This window comes from Phyllostomus discolor, chromosome 3, assembly GCF_004126475.2.
Source record: "Phyllostomus discolor isolate MPI-MPIP mPhyDis1 chromosome 3, mPhyDis1.pri.v3, whole genome shotgun sequence".
NCBI classification, from domain to species: Eukaryota; Metazoa; Chordata; class Mammalia; order Chiroptera; family Phyllostomidae; genus Phyllostomus; species Phyllostomus discolor.
Genome location: NC_040905.2, coordinates 151476856 through 151504260, shown reverse-complemented (window position 1 = coordinate 151504260; position 27405 = coordinate 151476856). Strand labels below are relative to the sequence as shown.

Below are 27405 nucleotides of genomic sequence, written 5' to 3'. Positions count from 1 at the left end.
AAAAAGAAAAAGAAAGTAACTTACCTGTTGGGACATTCTGAATAAAAGGTTAGTATCAGCGTTTTGCCATGTCCCCATGAACCCTGGTTCAGCCGCAGTCGTTCTGGTTCCGAACTGCATGGAGTTGTCAGTACAGGAGTCTCTTAAAGTCAAGTCTCTTGCCCTCTTTGGCTCTCTGTCTCTCTGTGTCTCTCTTTCTCTCACATCCACTTCTGCCTCTTCTGACTGAAAAGTGAAGGTGGATTTTTTGAGCCTCTTGGCAGCCAGTAGCAGGAGTGTAGTGTAGTTAAGAAGCTGGCTGAACTGTTCATTTCATTTGGGAAGGGGGAGATTTGGGGGTGGGAGGGGGTCAGAGCTGCTTTCGCACCTTCTGCACAGATACCCCTATCATTTATGCATAGATTGTGACTCCCCGAGCTTGCCTTTGCTCAGTTTAACAGCTGCCTGTCAGGTGTGCAGGCAGCACTGGAGACCCAACCATCAGCTTCAAACTCTCAGCCACTGCGTGTCATTGGATAGCAGAGCTCAGAGTCAACTGCACTGTTCCACTGTCAGGCACCAAATGACACCCTGCACTAACCCCTCTCCAGACACACACAGAGATACACACTTCTGCACTCTCCAAGCAGCACCATGATCACAGAAAGACAGTACATATGGTGAGGAGAAGCTAGGGCCCTTCTCAGAGAATTTTTCCCAACAATGCTTTCAGGTATAACATGCAGTATCTGACATCAGTCTTTACTTTTAACATTTGTAAATTGCTATGCTTAAAACATAGCCATTTTTTCAAGCTATATTGGAAGAAAGAAAAATATTCAGATTTAAGAGAATGTAAAGTTGGCTCAGTTGTCTAAATGTTAACTCCTAAAAGCCATATAGTATATACTAGGCTCTTTATACCTACATATAGATTCCCAGAGAAAATAATACACATAGGGACGTAACTTCACACCCTAATAAGTAAATAAATAAACCTAGCAGTTTTTAACATAGAAGATGCACAGTAAACATTTACAAAGTACATGCATGTATACTACTTAATATGCAGTTCTTCAGGTCATTCATTAATTACTAAATTGGATGTTAAGTAGTAAGAAATTGAAAGGCAAAGGAAAAAAGTATACCTTTTCTTAAAGCTCAAAAGTGGAGAAAAGTCCTTTGTTAAAGTTCCTGAACGAAGCATTTACAATATCCTTTCAAATCATAAAAAAGAAAAAGATGAAGGAAAAAAGCCTGTCCCATTTCAGGCAAAAAGTAATGAATATAAAAACTCCATTTTCTATTCAAGATCTCTAAGGAAAATTCTGTGATGTTTTCCTGCATGATAAAAATATAACCTTGATAGCGTGTCGTATTTTTAATTAAACCAGTTTTTAAAAGAAAACAACTATTTATTAGGTAGTGTTTATCCACCTTATATATGGAAAAACAGAACTGAACAAAATGTACTGTACATAAACAGTAACTTCAAAATGGAAAGCTAAATTCATGTCATCTCATAAAAGTAGTCAGCAGGAAAAAGCCATCCTTCCTAAACTTAAAATGTAAGGAACATTAATCTTCAACCACCTACAAATATCGAGGACAAATGTACCACTCTCCTTGCTCCTTCTTAACTGAAGAATAACAATAAACCTTACTCTCTGAAACAACAAAAGAAACAGAAAAGAGCTTCAATGGCAGCTCTGTGTCATTAGTGGACAATGAGAAAAGATGAGAAAACGTACACTATGTTGACACAAATGTGCCTTCCCCTCTAGAACCGACATCTCCTGAAAGCTTTTCTGTTAAACTTCCCTCCAGTTCACCACCATTAAGCACAAAAAAGTCTCAAAAGCAGCAAATTCAATATCTTAGAAGAAGCAAACAGGAACCCAAAGAACTGTAGCCTTAAAATATATTAAGTCCACCTGTGGTCAATAAAAATATTCTTGAAGGGGGAGGGCAGGAAAAGACCCTATGAGTCAATTGTCAACAGTGACTGTACCTTTACAGCTAGCTATTACCCACTTAAACTCCCTCTAAAATTTGCTAGCCTCTTGATTTCTGAAGTGGCACTCAGTGCCTCAGTCAAGCTGCCTGCTCAGCTCCTGACCTTCCCACTAATGGCTGTTATTTGTGGGAGGCTTAAGGACACTGTCAATAGCATGCTTCCTCCTCGCTCCTCTCAGGCTGTTGTATCGCTTTGCCTGCGTGTTCTCTCTCGCCTGCCTCTTGCTCTCCCTAGTTCCCCCCTCCTTTCTTCCTCTCTCCTTCACACCCTCTTTCTCTTCTGCCAGCCCCCACCTCTTCTTTCTCTCAGTCCAGCAGTCCTCTTCTTTCCCTGGTATCCTCACCCCCCCAATATCCATCTGTATCTTCTCTCTCTCTCTCTCTCTCTCTCTCTCTCTCACACACACACACACACACACACACACAAACAACACAAAAATCAACTGGCATGCAGCAGCAAGCACCTGCAGTAATAGACTCTTTTATTAAAACTGTTATTCTGCAAGACTTGAAATTCCCCGTGGACCGGGCCATGTCAAAGCCGATATAATTAACTAGAGGCTCAGCAACGGATCAATTACCAGACAAGCAAGTGATAGTGAAATCAATGAAAGATCATCAGCCACATTATCAGTGTTGCAACTCATTAGGGCAAAACTGAGAAATGTGCTCAAAGCGAGCCCAAGCAAGGTGGCATTACAAAACAAAGGGCTAATTTGGAGACCCTGCTGTGAACAATCTGTAACAGAATTAGCCTTTTTTCCCCCTAAACTGCATAGCTCCGTAACTAAATGTGACAGACAGAGAAGCAGTTTATTAAGACACCAACCCCAAGTTTATTTAGTTCATAAACTCTCTCCTAGAAAATCAATACAGTCTGTACAGGGTTATTAGGCTGACTAGCTAATACATCCAAATCTAGTCTGCTCGGCCAGCAGTCTTCTGACAAAATGCTACCAAGCACAGGCAAACTGAACTATTTCAGATATCAATGTCTGAGGTTGTTCTAGATGAAACAGGTCTGCAATGTAACTAGTACCTTCATATTACTACAGTCAAGGCAAAAGCCTCAAAATCACCAGGATGTCTTTCTAAGATTCAAAATATTTTTTCACAACAAATATATATCATAGTATACTGCACCTTCTAAATGGATTTGATTAAAGAAATTTTTAACTAGTTTATATGATTTGTTTACAAAGAAAACAAGATGTATTACACTAAGAGATAACAAAATATAACTACAAGGCACAAAAATGATTTTTTTCAGTTTGTTCACTGGTTATGTAGTCTGAAGATTGTGGAACAACTATCTGAAATCATTTGTATTAAAGTTACTTAAAACTGGGGTGGGGCTGGAGGCAGGTATCACTTCCATTGCTTTTTGCAGCTCTTATTTTATATGTTTCAAGTTAAAGAACTGCAAATATTAAAGGCCATAGGCAAGCTTTTCCACATTAACTGATAGCGAGAGATGTACCACAGAAATTAAGAAGTACACCAACTAGGTCTAAATGGTGCCCAAGTTATTATAAACAATATTGGAATGTGAATACCTCCACCTCATCATAACACATAGCAGAAATACACTTCCACAAAGTAAGAAACTCACATGCAGTTTACAATATTAAAATAGACTGGACAACTGAAGGAAAAAAACATTTTGGAAGTGATTTCTGATATTTATGATGTTTAGCATTTAAAACGTATTTTCATGGGATTTCAATAAAATCAAATTTATAGATTGCTGTAAGTAAACATTTTCCCCTAACTTTTGAGCTGATACCTTACTAAGCATTTCATAGTTTATGTTGAGTAATCTGGAAAAAAATTAGACATGTATAATCTAAACCTATACTATAGATTCTGATGTTCTGGATAGTAATTAAAAGTTTTAATTACAGAGAAATTTAATCTTTTTAAATCTTTTTGCATATAACTACATACTGTGCATGTACCCTCAATGAGATCCAATTAGTAGCAAAGAATTTGCATTTCAGTTAGTGTGGGATAACAAGACTATAGGGAGGCACAATGCAATTCCACCAGCAGAGCAAGTAAGTGTGTTCTTTCTTGTTAGCTCTGTAAGCATAATTCCCACAACTAACTGTTTAAAATGTTACTGATCTTTTCATTATTTGGGTATTGAGGTGGGTTTAGGTTTTCTCCTCCATTAAAAAAAAAGAAAGAAAAAGTCAGATGTCGGTTCATATATCAGCCCCAACGAACACTTACCTGAAGAAACAAATGAGCAAAGGATTTTGATTTTGCGTGTGTTTGTGGTTTTACTTTTGTTTAGGGAAGAGGAGATACTCTATACTTTTTCTTTTCTTCTTAATACTTATTAATTTCTCTGAAAGTACATTGCTTTTTAAAAATAAATTCCACAACTGTGGACAGGGAAACCTCATTGAGACAGTTGTCTGTAAATGTAAGGGTTTGGTAATAGAGGCATGCATTCAATACACTGAGAGAGTACTCAAGAATTTTCATGTTTTTCTAGCTATGTTTGTAACCATGTAAATCGTAAGCAAATTTAAATAAATGTATAATTTATATAACACAGTTTAACAAGCATCTCTAGGACTTCTGCTAGCTCACAGAACAATACCTATAATTCCCAGGGTTCAGTTCAGCAGCTGTTAACAGATTCTGTAATCTGTAATGACAGTAAACTGGCCTTTGCTCTTCGTTTATTCACTATTCATTTTCAGAGCTTGGTTAAGTACAGAGCTGGGTTAAAGATCAGTGGTTTTTCATGTGACACATGCTGGTATTCATCTAATGGCTTGTCAAGACAAAACTGTCCCTGTTCTTGCCAAAATAATAAAAATGATGCTCCACATCGCATGACAATCAGCAAGCACTTCCTAATGGCAAAACAACTCAAGCTTCTGTAATTCACATATTTTATAGAAAATTTTAAGATAATTTGCTCTCTAATCCTAACGTGGAATTAGGTTGTCACTCTCAAAGGAGATTTTAAAAAATGTTTTAGCTACTTTAACTCGGAAGCAACATGTAAACTAGTTTATGATCAAATTAGACTTTACTGTACAAAAATAACATGGAAACTACAATTTTGTCTGGCATTAAGGTATATAACTTAATACATGCAAATTATGCAGAAGCAGCAGGTTAGGCCCAGTCACAGAGGTAGGGTGAACCAATTGAGGAAATGTCATTTTTCTTGAGAACAAAGTATGGGACTTGTTTTGCAACATCTGTTGGGCTGTGTGAAATATTAACAGATGTCTTAAGTGAAGAAAAGGAAAAAGAATTAATAAAGGAAACCTCCTCTGAACAGATAATCCACCCAAATTTCCAGGTTGCTGTGGAATAAAGTTGACAGCAACTTTTTCCCTTGTGAAATCTGCCATTCCTACTTTATTGTATAAAGTTTGTTCTCTACATGAAGTTAAGGGGGAATATTTTTGACTCACTAGAAAGAAGAGAATAAAAAAAAGTAAAACTAACATTGTGAACTGAGCTTTTCCCTTGTTAATAAATATATCATAACCTAAACTGTTTTCCCTTGAGTCACATATGTAATTTGATGGGAACACAGTGAAAAGTTCACCCCCCAAAAAACACTAAAAAAAGATGAAATATAACTGTACTGTGCCTTCATGGTTTGGGGAAAAGGAAGGAAGGAAGATTACAAAGCAGCTCTTAAGATAGAGTTCTGATATGGACACATCTCCACACATAGAACTTTATCATTTATACCTAAATCCTTGCACTCTCCACTGGCTCCTAATTTCCGTCTGTTATCACCCTTGTAAGGTATGAAGCACCCCTCTTCTAACAGTCAAGGGTTTGTTCCATGGCAGTGAAGTCTGATAATCATGAAGAAAACTTGTGTATTAGACTAGCTGGATTTAAATTTTAAGAAAACTGGAAAACTTTTCTTAGTTAACAATTCCCATTCATGTTTCAATTTATTAGATGCCTTGGGCTCACCTGAATATAAACAACTCTAATTCAGACTGAAAAGATGATGCATGCATGCCAACCACTGAATCTATCTAACCTGGTGCTCGCTTGTATGTGAGTGAAATGAACTATGCACCTGTACTCTTCTATAAATCTTCCTCTCAGGAGACATCTATTCTATTGCTCATTCTCCAAAAACTCCATGAGATTAACAGCTCATGGATTAACTAATTCAAAATGCAGTTAAGGATCTCAATTTTCAAATGAAGGGGCAAAAAGTTATACTGTCCTCTCTGATTGCCAGTCTTAATCAATGGTCCCTCTCTCCTCTATGAGCAGCTGTGTTAAAATTGTACAGGTTACTTCACATTTACAACTATACCTTATTCAGATGACTCTGGCAGCCTGGGCTAGGGGTATTTCTACATATAGAAATGTCAACCAAAATAGCCTGAAAATTTTAGGGAACAAGATCAAGGTCCAAGTTGTCAACAAGACATGCATGCATACCTTTGGTTTTGCATTAGTTTGTCTTTGACAAAGCAAAATGCTCTGGTGTTTACTCACAAGGATACCACATTAGAACACATGACAAAAAGTAAAAATAACTACTGTAGCCCCCCCCCCAAAAAAACTGATCACCTACACTGAAGGAGAAGGCTTGTGCACTGAAAACATCATTATATTACCTCAAACTAAGGGAGGAAAACAGGCCTCCTAAAATAAGGTATGAACAGGATACAAGTTTAAATCACTTTTAAACAGTGGCACAAACATTGCTATAAGCAAATACTACCTAAAACTTCATCTTTCTATGGCAAAAGGGAGAAACTGCCTGTTTGACACCTCTCTGTACCAACAGGGACAATCAATGTGATAGAGCATCTGCTGACAGCCTAATCAGGGGCTCAGTTTCAGGGAAACACATCAAGGATCTCCAAATGCCATAATCCCTTGATACACTATGAAAAATAAAAAATAAAAAGACTTGGGTAGGGTGTGGTAGCTGAAGTAGTTTACACAATGTTAGAGAAATGACGAATACATATAATGAAGACATTTGCAGATGCAAAAGCATCTAAGGTCCACATGAATCTGGAGTCTCCAAAAGATCAAACATTTTACCTACCCCGTTCTGGTTTAAAAACAGAGCCCTGGCTGGTGTAGCTCAGTGGATTGAGCACAGGCTGTGAAACAAAGGGTTGCCAGTTTGAAACCCAGTCAGGGCACAAGCCTGGGTTGCGGGCCAGGTCCCTAGTATGGGGCACATGAGAGGCAACCACACACTGATATTTCTCTCCCTCTTTGTCCTTCTCTTCCTCTCTCTCATAAAAATGAATAAATAAAACCTTTAAAAAACAGAAAAGTGACTTTATTCATCTTCTCTCAGGTACAAAAGAGTGACAATGGCTTCTTCTACCATAACATAAAGTCAATGTTTTATGAGAAAATCTTCTAGAGGAAAAGAACCAGTGATGTGTTTCCTTAAATGAATATGAAAAACATGCTGGGGAGCATACATGGGGAGTTACATCTGTATGACCGTGAAGAGCAGCAAGTTGTAAACATAGTATTAATTTCTTTATTTACTTCCTTCTAAAGTCTGTAGACCGAGAAATCATAATAATATTTTAAATTACTGCCGGGAAGAAAGATTGAAGATTCACAGACACCCAGGAAATCCAACGCTGCTTTTAGAACTATCACAAAAAACCCCTCTGTTGATGGAACCCCCTTATATGAAATTCACAGACCTAAAAAATATACTTAAAAAGTGTAATAATGCCAGTATACTTGGTTTTAAAGTCTTCAGGAAACCACAGAGACTATTTTATATACATATATTTTTAATGAAATGTTTAAACAAAGCAAATTTGAATGGACCTGGAGAGTGTTTTCAAAATTAAGAATCCCAGAACATGCCAGAAGCTCTTTAACAGCAAGTTAAAAATGTAAAGAATTAACAGGTGGCTTAGGTCTGAATAGTAATGATCTTCTCCAGTGGCAGGTAGTTGCTGCAAGAGGCACAAATAAGCTTATGTGGTCCAGGTGATATTCTGTATCTCCATCTACTTGGTAGTTCTGGAGATGATAGCTTTATAAAAATTCATCAAGCTGCATACATATATGATTTTTGCACTTTTCTGTATGCATGTTATACTTCAGTTCTAAAAGTTTGCTACTGCTACTGTTAATGGTAATACTACTAAAAATAGTGGTAATAATTTAGAACTATGTTTAAGAAAGAAAAGTGAAGGAAAAGAAAAAACGAAAGTGGCAGAGAAGGGACAGAAGAAGGCAGATACTTTATTAACATCAAAATTCATTCAAGTAACTGTCATTAAATGTACTGCTCGCTGGCAACAAGTTTTTCAAAGCTACGAAGTGTTAGGAATCATGTAAATATCTGAGTTTAACAGAATGAGGATGAATGTGAAAGACAGTAAGTGGGTGGGAGAAAATATGTAATTAGGTGAGTGATACCTTAACTAGGCAATGCAATGTATCCAAGAGCCTTAAATGGAAATGAACACCATACCTCAGTTTGAAAAGTACCAACCTCACAATTTAGGATCCTTAAACGTGCTCACAAGTCTGGCTCATTGAGCCTGTCTTCTGATTTATAATTATGGCTATTTGGGGGGTGGGTAATTTGGAGTAGGCATTGAGTGTGCCTATAGAGAGACTAGGGAGGAAAGTACTCTCCAGACAGTACTACTTAGAGGCACTAAGTTCAAGGCATATATTTTAAAGCAATTGTAAATAAAACATTCTCTGACCACCCAAACCCTTTTTAAAAGTTAAATCTCAAAGGCTGACAGTAGTCAACCATATAACAAAGCCTGGATAGAATAAAAGTAAAAAGTGAGTAATTTGGGAACTGAATAATTTGCTAATTGATAAGGCATACACTTTTGCCCTCACCAGCTCAGTTTCTAGCTCCGTTTTCTTCTACTTCTTATAAAGAGAGAGATTTTAAGTTAAACATGTTTTAGCCATTATTAGGGATTACTAATCAAAGCCCTACTAGCCAGGTATAAGAGGGTGTGGAGAATAAGAAAGTTAAGACTTTACAGTTTAGTACAGGAGATAAAAGCCAGGTACAAAAACAACCTTAATAAAACAATGTGAAAAGAGAAGCAGCCCTGACTGGTGTGGCTCAGTGGATTGAGCACAGGCTATGAAACAAAGGGTTGCTGGTTCAAGTCCCAGTCAGGGCACAAGCCTGGGTTGCAGGCCAGGTCCCCAGCATGGGGTGCTCAAGGGGCAACCACACACTGATATTTCTCTCCCTCTCTTTGTCCTTCTCTTCTCCTCTGTCTAAAAATGAATAAATAAAATCTTTTAAAAAAAGAATAAGAAAAGCAGCAGCAGCAGAGCCCTATACGACTGAGAATCCTTCCAATCAGTGTTCTAAGAGAAAGTTTCTAAGCTGCGGCAGCATTTGCACTAAAACTGAATAACTGATACAACTGCTAGAGAGCTGATCCAATTTGACTAGAACATAAGATAAGATCGGTGTTGAGCAATGATGAATGAAAGGGATGGACAGGCCAATAGGAACCATAATCAGAATAGCCCTATAGTCCACAATAAAGAGTTGCTATTAGGTTGGCAAAAAGTCCATATGTTTTTTTCTGTAAAGTAAAAGATACTTTTTTCATTTTCACCAATAACTTTATTGATTTGGATATTTTGAGTATGTCAGTTATCTCTGATGTGGTATAACACTGATTGTTCTCAATTAATGTCTCACTTTGATCACTATCAACTTTAGTCTACCCAACCATGGAGCATCGAGCATCGGCCAGCAAGAAATCTCCAGCACGAAACTTTGCAAACTACTTTTGACTCATTTGATCAGTCAACACCACCTTGTCCATCCACTGCACAAATCTATTTTTACATTTCAATTGTGTTTTTTACCTTTCTTGAAAGAATAAAGCATAATATGCCAAAATGTTGCATATTTTCTTCCATCTTCCATATTAAAATGGCTACATAAAAATTCACCAATTTTGACAATTTTGATTTTTTTAAAAAATGACAGCTAGAGACATCTAAGTGCTACTAGAGCCATCTTATGGAAAAAAGCAAATGAACTTTTTGGCCAACCCAGTATTTATCCTATTATCTACCAACAACCAAAACTGCTGAAAGCTTCTCAATAGCAGCATGAGATGATCATTACTATACTCTAAGATTTATCTGGCAACAGAAAGACTGAAGTGTCAGAAGACAGAAGCAAAGACAACAATTAGGAAGCCATTATAATAATCTGAGTAAAATGGCTACAGGCAGTAGGGCTGGGGAAAAGAACAAAATACAATGTGGAGATAAAATCCAGGGGACAAGAATGGCTGATAAGATACAGTAACAAAGAGTCAACAATGACACCTAAACTGTGACATTCTGAGCCTGGTGGAATGGTAGCACTGGCAACAGAAATGGGAATGAGCTAGTTTATGGATCTATATAGTGAGTCAGTTTGGGAAAATAACAGATCATGTCAGTGACTAGGCAAATAGAAATGTTAAGAAAGCAGACTAACACTGGAGTTATCAAATCTGGGACCCATCTACAGAGAAGTGACAGTGGTACAAGAAGGTGGCCAAGGCCAACATCTAGGGGGACATCCACAGGTATTGGGGAGCAGTATTAACAGGGGCATCATGAGGATCCAATGTTCTGAACAACAAGAGAAGTCAGAGTTTACAGAGCTAGGGTGGTCAGAGTTTTAAATGTTCTCAAAATACAATGCTATATTTAGAGTAGAGTAAAACCATGTATAGTAATAAGTAGTAGTAAATTATAAAAGTAAAACAAAGTGCATGGGAATGATAACTACTCAAATCAGAATAGTGCTTGAATGTGGGTAAGGTATTGGATAGCAGGGATGGCAGTGGCTGCAGTGTAATTGGAATGGGGACCGAGGGCTTCAGATATACTTGTGCACTATCAGTTCTTAAGTTTGGGCAAATGGGTGTTCATTATACCACACCTCATATATATTTCTGGCTGCAATATTTTATCATTATATTTGTGCCCTAAGAGAAATGTCTTAATGGTCTGGTAGGTAAAGAAGTTACAGAATCCAGATTCTAAAGGAATTAGATAAGCAAATTATAAAAACAAGGAAGCAGAAAAGATGTAACAGCCTTTGGAGAAATTCTGCAAAACAAACAAGTAAAGTAAAAGAACCGTGGTCTGAAAGTCAGCAGGGCCTGGGACAAGGTGTGTAAGTGTGTTGGTGATTTGCTTCTCACTAGGGCGGTGGTGTGGGGAGTCTATCCATAAGCAAAGGAGACGAAGCCAGCACAGAAAAGGATACTGAAAATCTAAGCCAGAGGGGAAATTATTTAAAAGGGTGCTAGGAGAGAATATGATCAAGAGCACAAATAAAAAGGGTACCCCTGAAGGAAAAAGAAAAATATTTTTTCTCAGAAGCCAAAGGTAATAGATATGTATATTGAGAGTGCTCATGTCAGAAAGCCAGTTTACTGCCCATTTCTCCCACTAAACTGCACACTTGTTGAAAGGAACAGAGTTTTATCCATTTTGGTAATCCAGGGTCTAACTGAATAGTATTTAGTACATAATAAATGCTCAACAAATGATAGCTGCACAAAAGAAATGATCATCTCAGAAAAGATGAGGTCACTTGCTAAGAGAAGCAATGGCAGGATGAAATCAAGGACTACTGAAGAGTAGAAAGGGTCTGGTCCAACTGGAGAGAGTTGAATGAAACTCTGAATAATAGGAAATGAGTAGGACATGGCAAACAGCAGAAAGAACTCAACCTTGGTTCCCCCCAAATGGTGAGAAATTACAAGCAATAAGACTGGGTTCAAGAAAGCGCAATTCAGCCTGGCTGGGTAATTCAGTTGCTTAGAGCATTGTCCTGATACACCAAGGTTGCGAGATCAATCCCCAGTCAGGGTACATACAAGAATCAACCAATGAATGCATAAATAAGTGGAACTATAAATCGATGTGTTACTATCTCTCATGAAAATAAAAAATAAAAAATAAAAAAAGTTGAAAAAGTGGAAGTACAGTTCAGATTTCTCACTTTGAGAAGCAGAATACTTAGAACACCAAGAAGTCCCTAATGCAAAATTGAAAAAAAGCCTTGCTGCTCCAAAACATATACCTTAATGGGGTATATGTAAATCATTGCCTTTATAAGGCATTCCTATAGTATATAATTCTTTTTTTAAAAGATTTTATTTATTTATTTTTTAGAGAGGGAAGGGAGGGAGAAAGAGAGAGACAGAGAAACATCAATGTGTGGTTGCTGGGGACCGTGGCCTGCAACCCAGGCATGTGCCCTGACTGGGACTCAAACCTGTGACACTTTGTATAATTCTTATAAACAAACTAAAACACTGAGAATTGATATTTAGATGAAATTATTTAATTTTATTTAGATGTTCCCCAATTCTAAGTGCTTACTATGTAGCGTTTTTTAAATGTCTATAAATGCATTCAGGGGTAATGAAATCCCCCAAAGGAAAAAAAAATCAGAAAACTTTATGCTATGTCACATATGTAATTTGAACGAAGGAACGGGAGATATGGAAGAATGTCACTTCATTAACAAACATGAGAGAGAGCTGAGGAAAGCTAAGCCCCACTCCTTACTTCCTGATTGGTGTCTCCAGAACTGCAATTGTGGTCCAAAGTCACACCAACTCTCTGTACCATTAGTGAGGGGTACATTAGCAGAACTGGGCACTCTCAGTCCAGAATCCCTCTGGAGAACAGGGAAATAATGAGTTCCATCACCTGGCCAACATCAGCAACCACCAAACAGTCACCTCAGGGACTTGGACAAAGACATCCATCCACTGTGCTGGCAGCCACTGCAGGCTATCTTGCTAACCGAGTCCCTTCTGTGAGGACCACTGTCTAAGTGACCTGTCATAGAGCTTTATAAAGCAGCATTAATACCGTAGGCCAAAATGAGATTGATCTTTGAGCTCCGTGGTCTCCTGTTGTCAACGGTGCATTATAAAACCAATACTAAATACTTTATAAACAGGTCTCCCTACAGTGTATTAGAAAAACAGTGCATATTTCATGCCCCATAGTTAGGTAGCCACATATCCATCAGACTAATAAATTATTTATTAGGTGCTCAGAAGTGCAATAAGAGTCAATAAACTAACTTCTAGATACTTATAAGCTACTATTTCACTGGAAATTGTACTTGAACAAGAACACTAGAGCAGTAACTGATGGGGGATGGAAATATCCCAGCTCTTCAAGTGAACTGGTAGAAGAAAGCACAGCCCTTACGTGTGATAAGGGACAAAAATTTCTGTGTCCTAAAAAAGAGTCTTGGTTATTGAATTTATAAAGAAAGTGCCACCAACCACATGCTCATTTCTTTTCTTTCATACATAGATTTCTATGGTCTTACTAACCTTGGATGCCTCCTGAGGGAAATAAAAATTAGTGGAAACATTTTGAATACACCCTGAATCAGTCCAGATGACAACCACAAGTAAAGGTTTGTACTTGACATCCCCAAAGAAACTCTACAATGGCTTGAGTGTACAAACTTTCTGCTACATGCACAGCATGAAACTGAGTATTATGAACCTAGGGTTTAGAGGAGCATTTTTTTTCCTATTTTCAGTTAAAGCTCCCTACACTGTAGACACCCTATGATGCTGGTGCTCAGACCAACATCATCAAGCAACTCTTTCCTGGTTCCACCCCTCTGAAGGGAAAAAAAAATACTTTCTGTTTAAGAATGTATTCCAGCCCTTCTAGAAGTAATTTCTTCAGCTGGGAGTTATTTCCCAAACTATCAGAGGCGTGGACCTTTGTGTAGTATTGTGGGTGCCATGGTTTCACATGTTGGCCACATTAATACTGGAGAGCAAGCATCTGTAACCCACAGCTGAGTGTGCTCCGGCCCCAAAGCACCCGCAAGGCCAATGCCAACGCAAACCACTCTTCCCACCCCACATCTGAACCACACTGGCTTTCTCCAGGAGCCAGGGGCTGAGATACAATTCTGAAAATGAAGGTTTTGGGTTCTCTCCATTCACATGATGGGGAGTATTGAGTATTGAGAAGAACACTGTCAAAGGGACTGGCTCTTTTTTCTCTCCCATTCCACACCAAGTGAATAAACCATAAAGAGGTTGGCCTGATGGTATCCCAAAATACCCCAGGGGGGAAACCTAAACAGATAAATATATATAGATTGTTGCACTGTTTTTGTTTTTCTTTCTAGAGTCTTATAGTTTTAGCACTTTAAGCTGGACTTTTTAAGGTTGAAAAAATATGTAAGTAGGAAAAAGAAGTAGAAATAAAGGAGAAACATGGGAAGCCCTGATTTTGCATCACCTTCTCAGAGAAATCTCCGCAAATCCTAGAAATAATGAAAGAGTTGATGAAAAAGTATAAGACAAGACTAGTTTCTTGTATTACTTTTGCTACAACAACCGCTGTAGCTAAGATGATTATTCATATTAATGAGTTTGGTATGTAGGCAAACTATAAAAGATGCAGTCTCTGACCTCAAGTACTTATCTCTGTCTTATGGGATTTACTCCTCCTGCTAGATTTACTTTTATTCCTCATACCCTTGCCTAGAGGAAGTGATCATCACTCAGGACTTGGAGCCTTTCCATGGGTGGGGTTTAAATATGGCAACAAAAAGAGAAGGAACCTTTGCCCTTGAACACAGACAATGTTGGCCCCACAACTCAGTATGTCTAGTTTGTGACAAAAAGAAATATAAACTCCCTGTGAAATATTTACACTGGCCTTACTGAGCTTTACCAGAAAAATCTTACAAAGTATGAACGAAGATAGTATTCCAGTGTTTTATCACATCCAGCACACATATAAACCATATCATTGGACACAAATGAGCTAATATTAGACAACAATTTCAACCTTCTATTTACATTCAGTTACTTATGTTTTGTGTGTGTGCTTATAGCAACACATGGAGATATCTATGGAGTCAGTTTTGCCCAGTAGTTAAGTGCCAAAGTTCTGCAGTCGATTACTTGGGTTTGAATACCTGAGGAAACTTTAATCATATGACTTCAGCAAGTTACTTAGCCTCTCCAAGTGCTAAAATTCCTTAACTATAAAAAAGAAATAATACTAATTCACAACACTGTTGTGAAGATTAAATATTTTGATTAGTGCAGAAGATTTAGTTGAGTGTCTAGCACAGAAGCCCTCATTGAATATTAGTTGCTACATATGTACATGTGTATAAAAAGACATTGCAAACTACAAGCCCACGGGCCAAGTTTGGCCCCCAGGTCAAATTTGTTTTGCTTGGTCCATAAGTGAGTATGCATGAGTGTGCATGTGTGTTTAATTGATGGCCAACGTGTAAAAAAAAAATCAAGAAATTTTAAATTGAAGTATTTCTAGCTGCTGGATTTCTAGCTGAAGGATTTCTGGCTGCTGGGGACAGGGGAGTAGAGGCAAAGGGTGGAGTGTCAGGGAAATAAAGATATGGCAACAGAAATCTGCAGTCCTTCATGACAACAATCTGCTGCAATGAACAGAAGCTACTCTTCTGAGCATGCGCTCTCCAACTGAAAGTCTCTCCTACTCCCTCGTGTTAGACCTCACTCGTTTCCTTCAATTCCCTTACCTGCCTGGGCACTAAATCCATTTGAGTTTGCAGCCCTTGCCTGTAAGTCACTCCTTATTCACAAAGCACTCACAAACATGGAGAATTCACTCACACATACATGAAAAGTATTCATTTAATTTAAAAATGAAATTTAAATAAAATATGAAGTACCAAAAATGTTTTCTATCATGTCTACCTCTGACAAAAATAACAGTGAAATGCATTATGTTCCCTTTTGCATGTTCCTAATCCCTACATGGGGTGGACAAAGGTAGGTTTACAGTTGTTTGTACAGAAAATAATAAAATAATTAATAAATAATAATACAGTAAACTCTGTGTAAACCTACCTTTACTACACCCTGTATTGTTACCAACAGATATATAAACAGTGAGTAAACCCATTACCTGTCACCATATCAGTGCCTCTGCTACAATTACAGACATGGGCTTTGTGATAGCTTTTTCATTAATGGTGGTTCTCAAACATACTTGTTTTTAACCCATGGAGACCTTTTAAAAAAGAAATTCGTAATGAACATACAAGACAAGAAACACAAAGCCTGGACCCCTTGGTCCCCATAGCTTGAGACACTCATGAAGCATTGTTAAAACTGTACCAAAAAGATTAAGAAAATTGATCTACTTCTATTGCTTTACTATACAAATAGGAAGAGTAGGAAACTGGGGCAAAGTGAAAAAATGAGCTGGTGGCAGAGGTTTGACCATTTTTTGAGACCTGGGTTTCCTAAACTGCTTTTACATTACAGAGGACCAGAGGGGTTGAAAATCCAGCAGTGTACGAGGGCCACTCCACCAACTTGTGAGGACTATTAAACCTTCAGGAATTACAAACCAGTTGACATTGTTAACTCGAAATTAGCCATGGTGGGAATATTTAGACCACAGCAATCAGCAAATGCTACAAGTTAGAGCTCCCCTACCCCACCAAACCAGCTGTTAAACATTTAAAAGCACATCAGTACTTGAGATTCTGACATTTGGCTAAGTTCAGCATTTTCGCATGGTACATATGGTCACGTGTGGGTCTTCTTCCTAGAAATTTAAAGTTTTGGTGAAGAATATGAAGACCAAACCAGACACTTAGAAGTAACAGAACAAAATAAATCAGTACATAAGTCTGGAGTGCTTGGCATATACAAGGCATTGTGATACGTTTTATAAAAGATACAGTAGGATCTCGGCATCCAGAGCTCTTAGGAGATTAATCGTTCTGGGTAGGCAAAGGGGTATCACTCTATGTTTACTGAGCACCTGTTGTGTGTCAGGTACTGGGGAAAGCAGAAAATATTTTTTCATTTGTTCTTCACAGGTCCTATGAGATAGGAATTACTATCCTCATTTTACCAATAAAGAAATGGAAGCTAAGAGAGTTAAGTCACTTGGCCAGGGTCTTATATTAAGTGTCAAAATGGGGATTTTAAGACCAAGTTGGTCTGATTTCAAAATATGTGCTCTTCCCAATGTCTGGCACTGCTTCTCCAGGTTTCTACCATTTCAGACAAGAATTTTGCTAAAAGTCATTGCATATTCACCCTATGTTTTAAACACTAAATCTCTCTCTTGATAATTAAAATTTTTCATTTTGAACATCAAATTAATATGTAGTAACACTGTTAGGACTTCTAAGGGCTTGGGTGGGAAGTGGGGGAAGAGAGTGTTTCTGACTGCTCCTGGAGGGAAAGAGAGTCTCTGGGGATCATCTACTTTTAAATTCAAAGAATCAACCATTTTATGTTCTTATAGTTAGTTGTAATTACTTCTTCTATTTCTTATATCTGACTTCTTCCCACTTCCAGAATTTGCTGCATTATCGTAGTTATCGTACTATGAGCCTTTTCTAAAAAACTTTAAACTGTTAAGAATAAAACTGTAAGTACTGATAAGAAATATTTCCAAATCATGCATGAGTATGAGGCAAGATGCAGAACAGTAAGCATATGCTAGTAAACATAGTGTATGACCATTTGTGTCCCCCCCAAAAGAAAAAACTGGGAAGGGGTTAATAAATACTTCTATATATTACTTCTATATATATACTTCTAATACTAGCATTAGGCTAGTTCTGAAAATAAGAATCCAGTAAACAGAAATTATTTCTGAGGAAGAATGGGAAATCTGTTTTTTCTGTATGAGGAGGACCCCCCAAATGGAATTTATTTATAAAAATTGTGTATTTATTCTTATATGTTTAAACTTCATTCATCTTCAAAGTACTCTCTATTTGATGCAATACACCTATCAAGACCTTTTTTTCCACTGCTCAACAACAGTTTTTGAACAGTTTAATTTTGATGCCTTTTAGTGCCTCTGCTGTTTTCTGTTTTACCTCTTCCACATCAGCAAAATGTTTCCCTTTGAGGACTTTTTTCATCAGGGAAACAAAAACAAGTTGCTCAGGGCAAGATCAGGTAAATAGGGAGGGTGGGGCAGGGGAGCCATGCTGTTTTTGGTCAAAAACTGCTGAACACTCAGTGTGGTGTGGGCAGGTGTGCTCATAAATCACCCATCATGAAGTGGGCAAACACGCTGAGTCTTCAAAAAAGTCATTGGAGCCGAATGCAGCCTCTCACAACACCACTTGTTGGTACACTGATATGGATTCCTAGAACACTCACCTACCAGGCAAAGCCTGTACTATAAGGCACCTGCCCTCCAGAAGAGAATTCTAGTTTTCTTGGAATCCCCCACTTGTATAGACTCCTGTGCTCTTTTCTCACTTTTTATAATATTTATGTATTACCAATTAAAACAAAAAAGTTTTAGAGTTTTCAGGTTCTAAGCAAAATATGAAGAACTATCTTAGAAGTTCAATATCTAAGCTTGGATGCTCTGTTGCACCTCTTCAGATGCTCAAACACTATTTTTCCTGGTGCTCAAACGGTGCTCATATTTGTATGGTGTTGATATTTAAGATAAATTCCTCTATTTTCACCTGACTTACAATGTAGTTGAAGAGATTATACATACACATCCTAGTTAAATAAAAGATATAACTTCCCTCTTTTACTAAAGTAGAAGTGCAACATATCACTACTTGTGTTATTAACTATAATGCTTCAAGGAGCATAAGTAATTTGGTCAAAAGAAAGATATGGGCTGAGATTCTTGGGGTAAGGATAATAAAAGACACAGAGAACATGCCAAATGGGTAGACAGGCATGAATAAAAAAATAAGGGCATGTTCCTTTGGTAGATGAAGCATGCTATTAAAGAAAATGAGATTAGAGCCCTGGCTGGTTTGTCTCAATGGATTGAGTGATGGCCTTTAAACCAAAGGGTCACTAGTTCAATTCCCAGTCTAGAACACATGGCTGGGTTGCATGGCAGGTGCCCAGTAGGGGGTGTTGGAGAGGCAACCACACATTGATGTTTCTCTCCCTTTCTCCCTCCTTCCCCTATCTAAAAATAAATAAAATCTTTAAAAAAATAATTTTAAAAATGAGATTAAAAAAGAATATAACAAACTGTAGAAGTATTAAAATTTAGGCTTTAAGTTTCTGAACAGAAAAGTTAAATAATGAAAGTTGTGTTTTGTCTCAGAAACAGTGTCAGATATATCAGAAAAGTGAGAGATCTGAGGCAGAAGTATTCAATTAGGGGATTTGTGTTGTATTTAAACATTTCCATAGAATATAAGCTCCAGCAGCAAAGAAGTACGTTGATTTTCTGTCTATACCACAAGCATCCAAACACCTGACACTGCAGTAGACACTAATAAGGAGTGGATCGTCCATCACAGAACATGATGACCTAAACTAGGTGACAGTGAGAAACAAAGAAACAATTTAGAGTTTTTATGTTCTGTTTTTTAAAGAATCTAAAAGAACTGGTGCTTAAATAAATTTTAGCTTTCAGGGAGAAAATAAAAACAAAGATAATTTGATTATTTCCAGTTAGGGAAAATGGTAGAGAAGAGATGTCTCTAACAATTGTATGCATTAGATATAATTTGATATTTTACACATATAAGCTATCAATACATAAGTAACAGTTAAAATATGTCTACCTAAAATATATTCTCTGAAGTTAATAAACATGTAAACGTTGAACTTATGCTCTGTCCTTGATTCTCTACATTGTATTCGTGACTGGTATCTCAAACAGCAGGACATAGCTTCACCAGTCATCTCCAGGCTGGTCGTATCATTTCCCTCATAGCACTTAACTAGCTGAAACGTTATACATAGGCTAAACACATGACAAGGCAGTCATCCGTCCATGTCAGATGGGAGTGGGCACCCCCAGAATGCCTGCCCTACCCAATCAGCAAATACAAGTTATCTCAAACTCTAGAATCTGCCAGATTTCTGCAAATGAATAGCCTCCTTGCTTAGAGCTTGCTTAGAACTCAGTATCTTTGAACTGGAATTGGACTCTAACAATCTCTCTAAAACTGCTGCTAACCATACTTCATGTTTTTGTTAATAAGCAGTTGCATTCCCACCCATCAATGTTGAATATAAATTCATGTCTGTTCCACCTCCATATTCTTACCATGCTTGGCAGGCTGCCTCGTATTCAATAGTGTTTAAGAAAATTGGCTGAGAGTATGAACATGATGGACAAATGAACAATTACAGTAACTTCAGGAGTTTCTATGCTAGGGGCAGAAATTCAGGTCAGGATTCCAATGACACTATGGCAGACGATGCTAATTGTGCACGGAACGTTTTCCCCCCTCCTGACCCCTTTCAGTTCCTCAAAGCATTCACTACCAGTCAGTCAAAATTCACCCACAAGATGAAACATATTTGTCCTTCCTCAACTGTGCCTTTTTTTAAAAGTTCCAATTTGGTGTCATTTATGAAGATTTTCAGGTAAGCCCCAAAGAAAAAAAATTAAAACACTGCTAAGTTCAAAACTAAATCCAGAACTGTGAATTTACTTATAAAATAGTCTTTCCTTCTGTATTTAAATGTGGCCAAGATACCTCATATATTGTGAGCACTGGATTAAAAAAAAAAAGTAAAATAAAGAGACCAGCCTTTCTCCAAGATCTCATCAGCATATAAGTACTTCAAGGAAAACTTGGCACCACATCTAAGTGATCAGCAATGAACTCTCTCAAGAGACTCCACCTTTTGGTTGCCAGAAGGAAGGGGGTTTGGGAGACGGGGTGAAAAAGTTTAAGAGATTCAGAAGTACAGATTGGTAATTACAAAACAGTCATGGGGATGTATAAAAGTACAGCACCAGGAATTTAGTCAATAATACTGTAATAACTATGTATGGTGCCAGGTGCGTACAGGAAGTATCAGGAAGACTACATTGAAAAGTATATGATTGTCTAACCACTATGCTGTACACCTTAAACTAATAAAAGTAGTATTAAATGTAAAGTGTAATTGAAAAATAAAATTACAGGACTTCCGGCAAGATGGAGGAATAGGTGGACGCACCGTTCCTCCACGCACAACCAAGATTAGAACAACAACAATTTAGAGGCAGAATAATACCCAGAAGTGACAGAGAATTTATCTGAATGGAAGTTGGACAGCCAAGAAGTTAAAGTAGACCCCTTCATCCAGACCGGTAGGAAGGGCAGAGACGAGCAAGGGTCGCAGCTCTCGGAGTGTGGGGAGAGCTGGGCACCTAAGGCAACTGGGAGTGCGTAAGCCAACCAGGGGCGCTGTGACGCAAGCGGCAACTGGTGGACCCAGTAAGGCTGCAATTGTGGACCAGGGCAGAACTCGCAGCCCAGGATCCCAAGGGAAGGGACTGAGATCCCAGGAGAGTGGGACTGCCGCCATTGTTCCCTCCCACCCCTGCCCCCACATACAATGTCACAACCTAGCGACTGGGGTGCCCAGCCCCGGTAAACACCTAAGGCTCCGCCCCTCACCATAACTAGAGCGACCAGACCAGAAAAAAAAGAGAGCGATGGCTCAAATAGAAGAACAAATCAGTGCCCCAGAACTCATCATTTTGAGCGACCAAGAAATAGCTAACCTATTAGATGCACAGTTCAAAACACTGGTGATCAGGAAGCTCACAGAATTGGTTGATTTTGGGCGCAAATTACATGAAAAAATGCAGGTTACCATAAAAGAGATGAAGGAAGATGCACAGAGAACCAACAGTGATAAGAAGGAAACTGGGACTGAAAACAATAGAGTGGACCAGAAGGAAGAAAAAAGAAACCAAACAGGAAATAATGAAGAAATAAGAATTCAAAAAAATGAGGAGAAGCTTAAGAACCTCCAGGACATCTTTAAACATTCCAACATCCGAATTACAGGGGTACCAGAAGGGGAAGAGGAAAAGCAACAGATTGAGCACATATTTGAACAAATAATAAAGGAGAACTTCCTCATTCTGGCAAAGGAAATAGACTTCCAGGAAATACAGGAAGCTCAGAGAGCCCCAAAGAAGTTGGACCCAAGAAGAAACACACCAAGGCACATCATAATTACATTAGCCAAGGTAAAAATGAAGGAGAGATTCCTAGAAGCAGCAAGAGATAAGGGGACAGTAACCTACAAAGGAGTTCCCATCAGACTGTCAGCTGATTTCTCAAAAGGGACCTTACAGGCAAGAAGGGGCTGGAAAGAAATATTCCAAGTCATGAAAGACAAGGACCTATATCCCAGATTACTCTATCCAGCAAAGCTTTCATTTAGAATGGAGGGGCAGATAAAGTGCTTCTCAGATAAGGTCAAGTTAAAGGAGTTCATCATCACCAAGCCCTTATTTTATGAAATGTTAAAGGGACTTATCTAAGAAAAGAAGATTTAAAAAAAGCATATATAGTAGAAGGAGAGCAAACTCACAATTATTAACAACCACAGCTAAAACAAAACCAAAAGAAACTAAGCAAACAACTAGAACAGGAACAGAACCACAGAAATGGAGATCACATGGAGGGTTAGCAACAGGGGAGTGGGAGGAGGAGAGAGGAGGAAAAGGTACAGAGAATAAGAAGCATAGATTGTAGGTTGAAAATAGGGGGAGGGTAAGGATAGTATGGGAAATGTAGAAGCTAAAGAACTTATAAATATGACACATGGACATGAACTAAAGGGGAGAATATGGGTGGGAGAGGGTGTACAAGGTGGAGGGGAGTGAAGGGGGGAAAATGGGACAACTGTAATAGCATAATCAATAAAATATATTAAAAAAAGAAAAAGAAAATTACAAAAAAAAAGAAAGGTCCATCTCTAGACCCTTTCAAGAAATCTCTTTATCTCTCAGTTTCCCTTTCACTGTAGACTTACTTTTCTCAAGATAAAAAAATATCAAATACTATGGGGTCATTTGTCAAAATTGCACACATGTAAATAATCATATAGAAAGGTTTATCAAACTTTTCTACAAATATTACAAGTTTTTCTACAAATATTAAAAATCAAGATGAATTCCCAAACACACTATATACATATTTTTAATATGCTTATTTTTATTTTTTTCTTTCTAATGAGATCTTTAAAAGATCCTTTTAAAAAAATCCTCATCTAAGGATATGTTTATTGATTTTAGAGAGAGAAAAACACTGATGTGAAAAAGAAACATCCATTGGTTGCCTCGCATTTGCGCACTGACCGAGGATCGAACCTGCAACCTTTTGGTCTACAGGATGACACTCTAACAAACTGAGCCACCTGGTCAGGACTAGATCCAGTTTTTAATGTACTATAACTTGAATTCCAATGTGAACAAAATTAACTGCTGTGTGATATTCTAATAACTTTTAAAAATTCTATCTTTTAAGAAATAAGACATCAGATGACAAACTGTTCACCTTGTCATGTGTTAAGGCAAAAACAAAAATAAAAACCCTTAAGTTGGGAGGAACTGCATTTCAGGTGACAAATTGTTTTGGCTGTTTTTTGTTACATTCTGTTTAACTAGTGCCGAAACATGATATGCAAATACAAACTACAACAAAAAGTCAGAGGCTACAGTTTTTTCAAATGCTTGCACTTAGATAGTGCCTAGTCTACTGCTTTAAATACAATTAAGTTTCACCTGAAACTTCTGCTTCAAGGCACATTAAGGCTGTGTCTTCACAATATTAAAACAACTGATCAATGAAGTCAATGTGTTTGAAGGCAGTAGTAAGTCAAATGAAATGTTTCATGCTGCTGTAGACAAAATAACCAGCTGACTGAAGCTGTGAATTAGTAGTTTTATCTTAGAACTACAATTCTCATGCAATCTTAGAGAACAAGTCATTTTTACAAATTACTCGGCAATCGTGCATTTCAAAGACAGCTTCTCAAATTGCCAGGTTTTAAAAAAATAGAAGTTATAACTCAATCTATGCATTTTCCTTCTTGTCTAGACTCTGCTCTTCTAAATGGATACATATCAAGTAAACATACAAAATCTCAACAATCTTTTTTCTTTTTTTTTTTTTTTACAAAAAAGGGAAAGTATAGGAAAATACATATAATAACTTGCCGTATTTATACCCTAACAAAGAAACTATGGGAGGAGCACGAGCTGGCAAGTCCGCCAAAGCTAAATGTATTCCACATGGTTAGTGGCCAGTGAGCTCTGCAAGAGGAGGAAAAAATCTGACACTTAGGGCTTCAAAATGAACATAACCTTCTAGGTTCATTCTCCGTTGATTCTGGATGCACATTTTAAAAGTGATTAAAACATATGGAACTGCACAGAGCATAATGTCAGGATGTTTCCGTGTCCCTCAATATCATTTGAACATCCCAGGTCAAATATAACATGACACTAATGGTTTGGAAGCAAAGTGGATGGCCTGAAACTGTATTTTATTTTAACAGATCTCACAGACTCCTCTTTCCATAGTTGTGGGACAGACACAGCAGAGTTTGAACATTAACAAAGGTTGTTAAGGAAAAGCTTAATCCCAAGTGTGTTAGCATAAAACTACCCACTTCAAAAAGATTTTAAAGTATGTTTTATTAAAGCCTGAAATGCATGTCCTGGTAAATTTCTGTATAAATTTGATTTACAAATTCCACTGAAAATGTGCCACAGCTGGCAGAATAAATTACTGTAATAAATCATTATTAAATAACTGTAAATCTTCATAATGACATAATGCCTAACTAAAAAAAGTATGCAGAAGTGAACATGCAGTAGGAGAAAAGCACTCTTCGCACAGGAAGGCAAATTACAAAACTTCCCATGCCAACACTACAGTATGATTCAGTGACTAAACAGGAAAATAAAATTCACATAAATAGTATTTAAATCTGCAGTGGAGTTGTGTTCTCTATTGCATTAAAACAAATTGTATGGCAGGGGGTAATGGACTCAAGTTTTTGACATTAACATTTGCACTGCCAAAGGGTAAGTCTCACATGTACAGCTGCATCCAATATCTTGCTAGACAATACAAACACATCCCAGGTATCAATCAGCGAGCCCAGTTTGCCCCTTCTCTGAAGCCTTATAAATATTCCTTTAAAAATAACCTAGTTTCCCACTACCACTCTCTCCTCCTTATAGAACTCCACCCTACATCAAAATAAACTTTTAAAAAATATATAGTTATATTATTTTTGATGTGAAACAGATGGAGAGTTATAGTAATCCATTACTTCAGATATCACTTGAAGTGAATCACTGCAAACATCCCTGCCATGGGGTAGTTTCCTCAAACCTCCATTTGTCAAAGTGCAGACACTTGGTGCTTGTGTGGCAACCATGAGGCATCCAGCTCCAGCCAAGAGGAGCTCCAACAAAGCAACAGGACCCAAAGTGTCAGTTTACACTGTATGATTGCTTCTTCCGCCTCCCGGGAAGGGTAAATTATTGACTGACACTTTCACAACAGAAAAACTGTCTAAGATCAACCCGTTAAAACAGTTAGTCTATCGAATATTTCACACTGCCAATTAGTAAAATCTTTGTCCAAGTCTTCACAGCCCACTCTTGTTTGTGCTTATTTTTCAGTCCCTAGTCACTACCTCATCATAAAATGAAAAAATGTCCCTGAAGGCTACCACAACTTTTTGCATTTGCCAAGCCTCAAGCAGCAACAGGATCTCTGAATAAGGAACCTTTTCCAACAAGTGCGGGGTTTACCAGTATATGATTCAGGAAAGTTGCCCCCAACTCAACAAACTGAACTGTCCAATAAAATGAAGATCGAAAATGGCCTCTATGTTAGTATGGATCAAAATATGTTTGCAAATATAAATAACAGGTATTTTTCCCCTGTATTTCATTTTCCAATTTTCCTTCAATTATAGAACAAAAAGGCATCCCTTTTTCAGTGTGTAGTAATTGCTTCACTAAGAAATACATCTACCCAAGAAGTACTTGGGCCCCACAGTCATGTATTTATTTCTTTCCAACATGATATTTCTCCCTGAACCTCCACTTCCATCCACACAAAGCCATCTCTGCATTGGAGAGCAGGGAATCTCAAGCCTCAAAACCCTGCACATTGCAGACCAAATACATAAACCAGTAAAAGGACACCTAATTCTATGAAGGGGAATAAACATCTAAAAGTTACATGTGGAAACAACTGAGAATACTTCCAAATAAGCGAAAGTTCAAAATAAGAGATCAAGACAGCGTAAGACAGCACACTGACCCAAACAGAAAGAGTAGAGCACATGTATGGGTGCAAGAAGGGTCAAGAGGAGATCTGGGAAACTGAAGAGTATGTACAATGTACAAAAAGCAGTGAAGTCTAGCTTACGAGAATGTACGAACTGAATTTTGAGCTACATTACCTAGGAAAAGTAATCAAAAAAGAAAAACGTTGACCATTGCTATGACTATGTCTTCAGTATTAACCACTTGGGGTAATTTACTTATTTAACTCCATGATTATACAACAAAAAAAAAAACTTCCTCTTTTCTTCCTCACTCCACCTTACCTCTCTCTAAGCAGCCCAGTCTACTCCCAGACTTGAGATATCTATCAATTGACCTGTGATAGCCACCAAACCCTATTTTCAGGTTAGACTGCTCTTCTATACTGCAAATGCATTCAATTATATACCTGCCATCTGCATGGGAATGTCTAATAAGAATTTCAAACTTGGAGTCCCTGTAAGTGTCGATCTGTGACTACTCAAATTGGCTCCTTCTCCACAACTGTCCGTCTCAGTAAATGGTACCATTGGCCACTAAGTACTTGGAAAACAATTTTCTCCATTATAAAGGCCAACAAGATCATTTTATCCTTTCCCTCTTTTTTAAAATTTACTTTTTAAAAGATTTTATTTACTTACTTTTAGAGAGATGGGAAGTGAGGGAGAAGGAGAGGCAGAAACATTGATGTGTGAGAGATACATTCATTGGTTGCCTTTCACACACCCCCAACTGGGGACCTGGCCCACAACCCAGGTATATACCCTGACTGGGAATCAAACTGGTGATCTTTCGGTTCACAGGCCAGCACTTACTCCACTGAGCCATACCAGGCAGGGGACCTTTCCCTCTTTTTTTTTTTTAATAGTGTTTCTTTCCTTGGAGCTACAGTGAATCTCAGTCTTTATTTTAACCTTTAGAACAAAGATAAAGCTTTATAGGAATTAAGCACACTCTCCAGTTTTCAGTATAGAAATAGCTCCAAGGTCAAATGCCAAATCACCTCAATATGTAAAAACAAACCTATAGGATTAGCTCAAGTGTCTCTCATGAGGTGTACAGAAGACTCTCACAAGGAGCAGCCCTTCATTTCTCAAGATGAGACCTCAATGTACTTTCCTCTGCTCTGATGAGCACTGAGATTTTGTCCCAACTTTATGGTCACTCTCATTATTTTACATGCATGTAAATACATGTAAATATGTTAATGCCTACTCATAATGACTTGTGTTCTTTCTCTACCTCCTATGTGAAATCAGGTATCTTTTGTCATCAGGATTTTATTCCCGAACAACC

At 37.8% G+C, this 27405-nt stretch overlaps 1 protein-coding gene across 11 annotated transcripts in view; it reads right to left on the bottom strand.

Annotated features, from left to right (window-relative positions):
- The window catches only part of BNC2 (basonuclin 2), a 425127-nt gene that overhangs the window by 287551 nt on the left and 110171 nt on the right, over positions 1 to 27405 (bottom strand). For 8 of the 11 annotated variants that reach the window (XR_004902165.1, XM_036021560.1, XM_036021561.1 and 5 more), the window contains one exon: positions 25 to 225. The exons of the other annotated variants lie outside the window; for them this stretch is intronic. Coding sequence is in view for 7 of the 8 variants with exons in the window: in XM_036021560.1 (XP_035877453.1) it covers positions 25 to 225 (201 nt within the window). In the remaining variant the exon portion in view is untranslated. The remainder of the gene's footprint in view (positions 1 to 24; positions 226 to 27405) is intronic. 11 annotated transcript variants of the gene reach the window in all.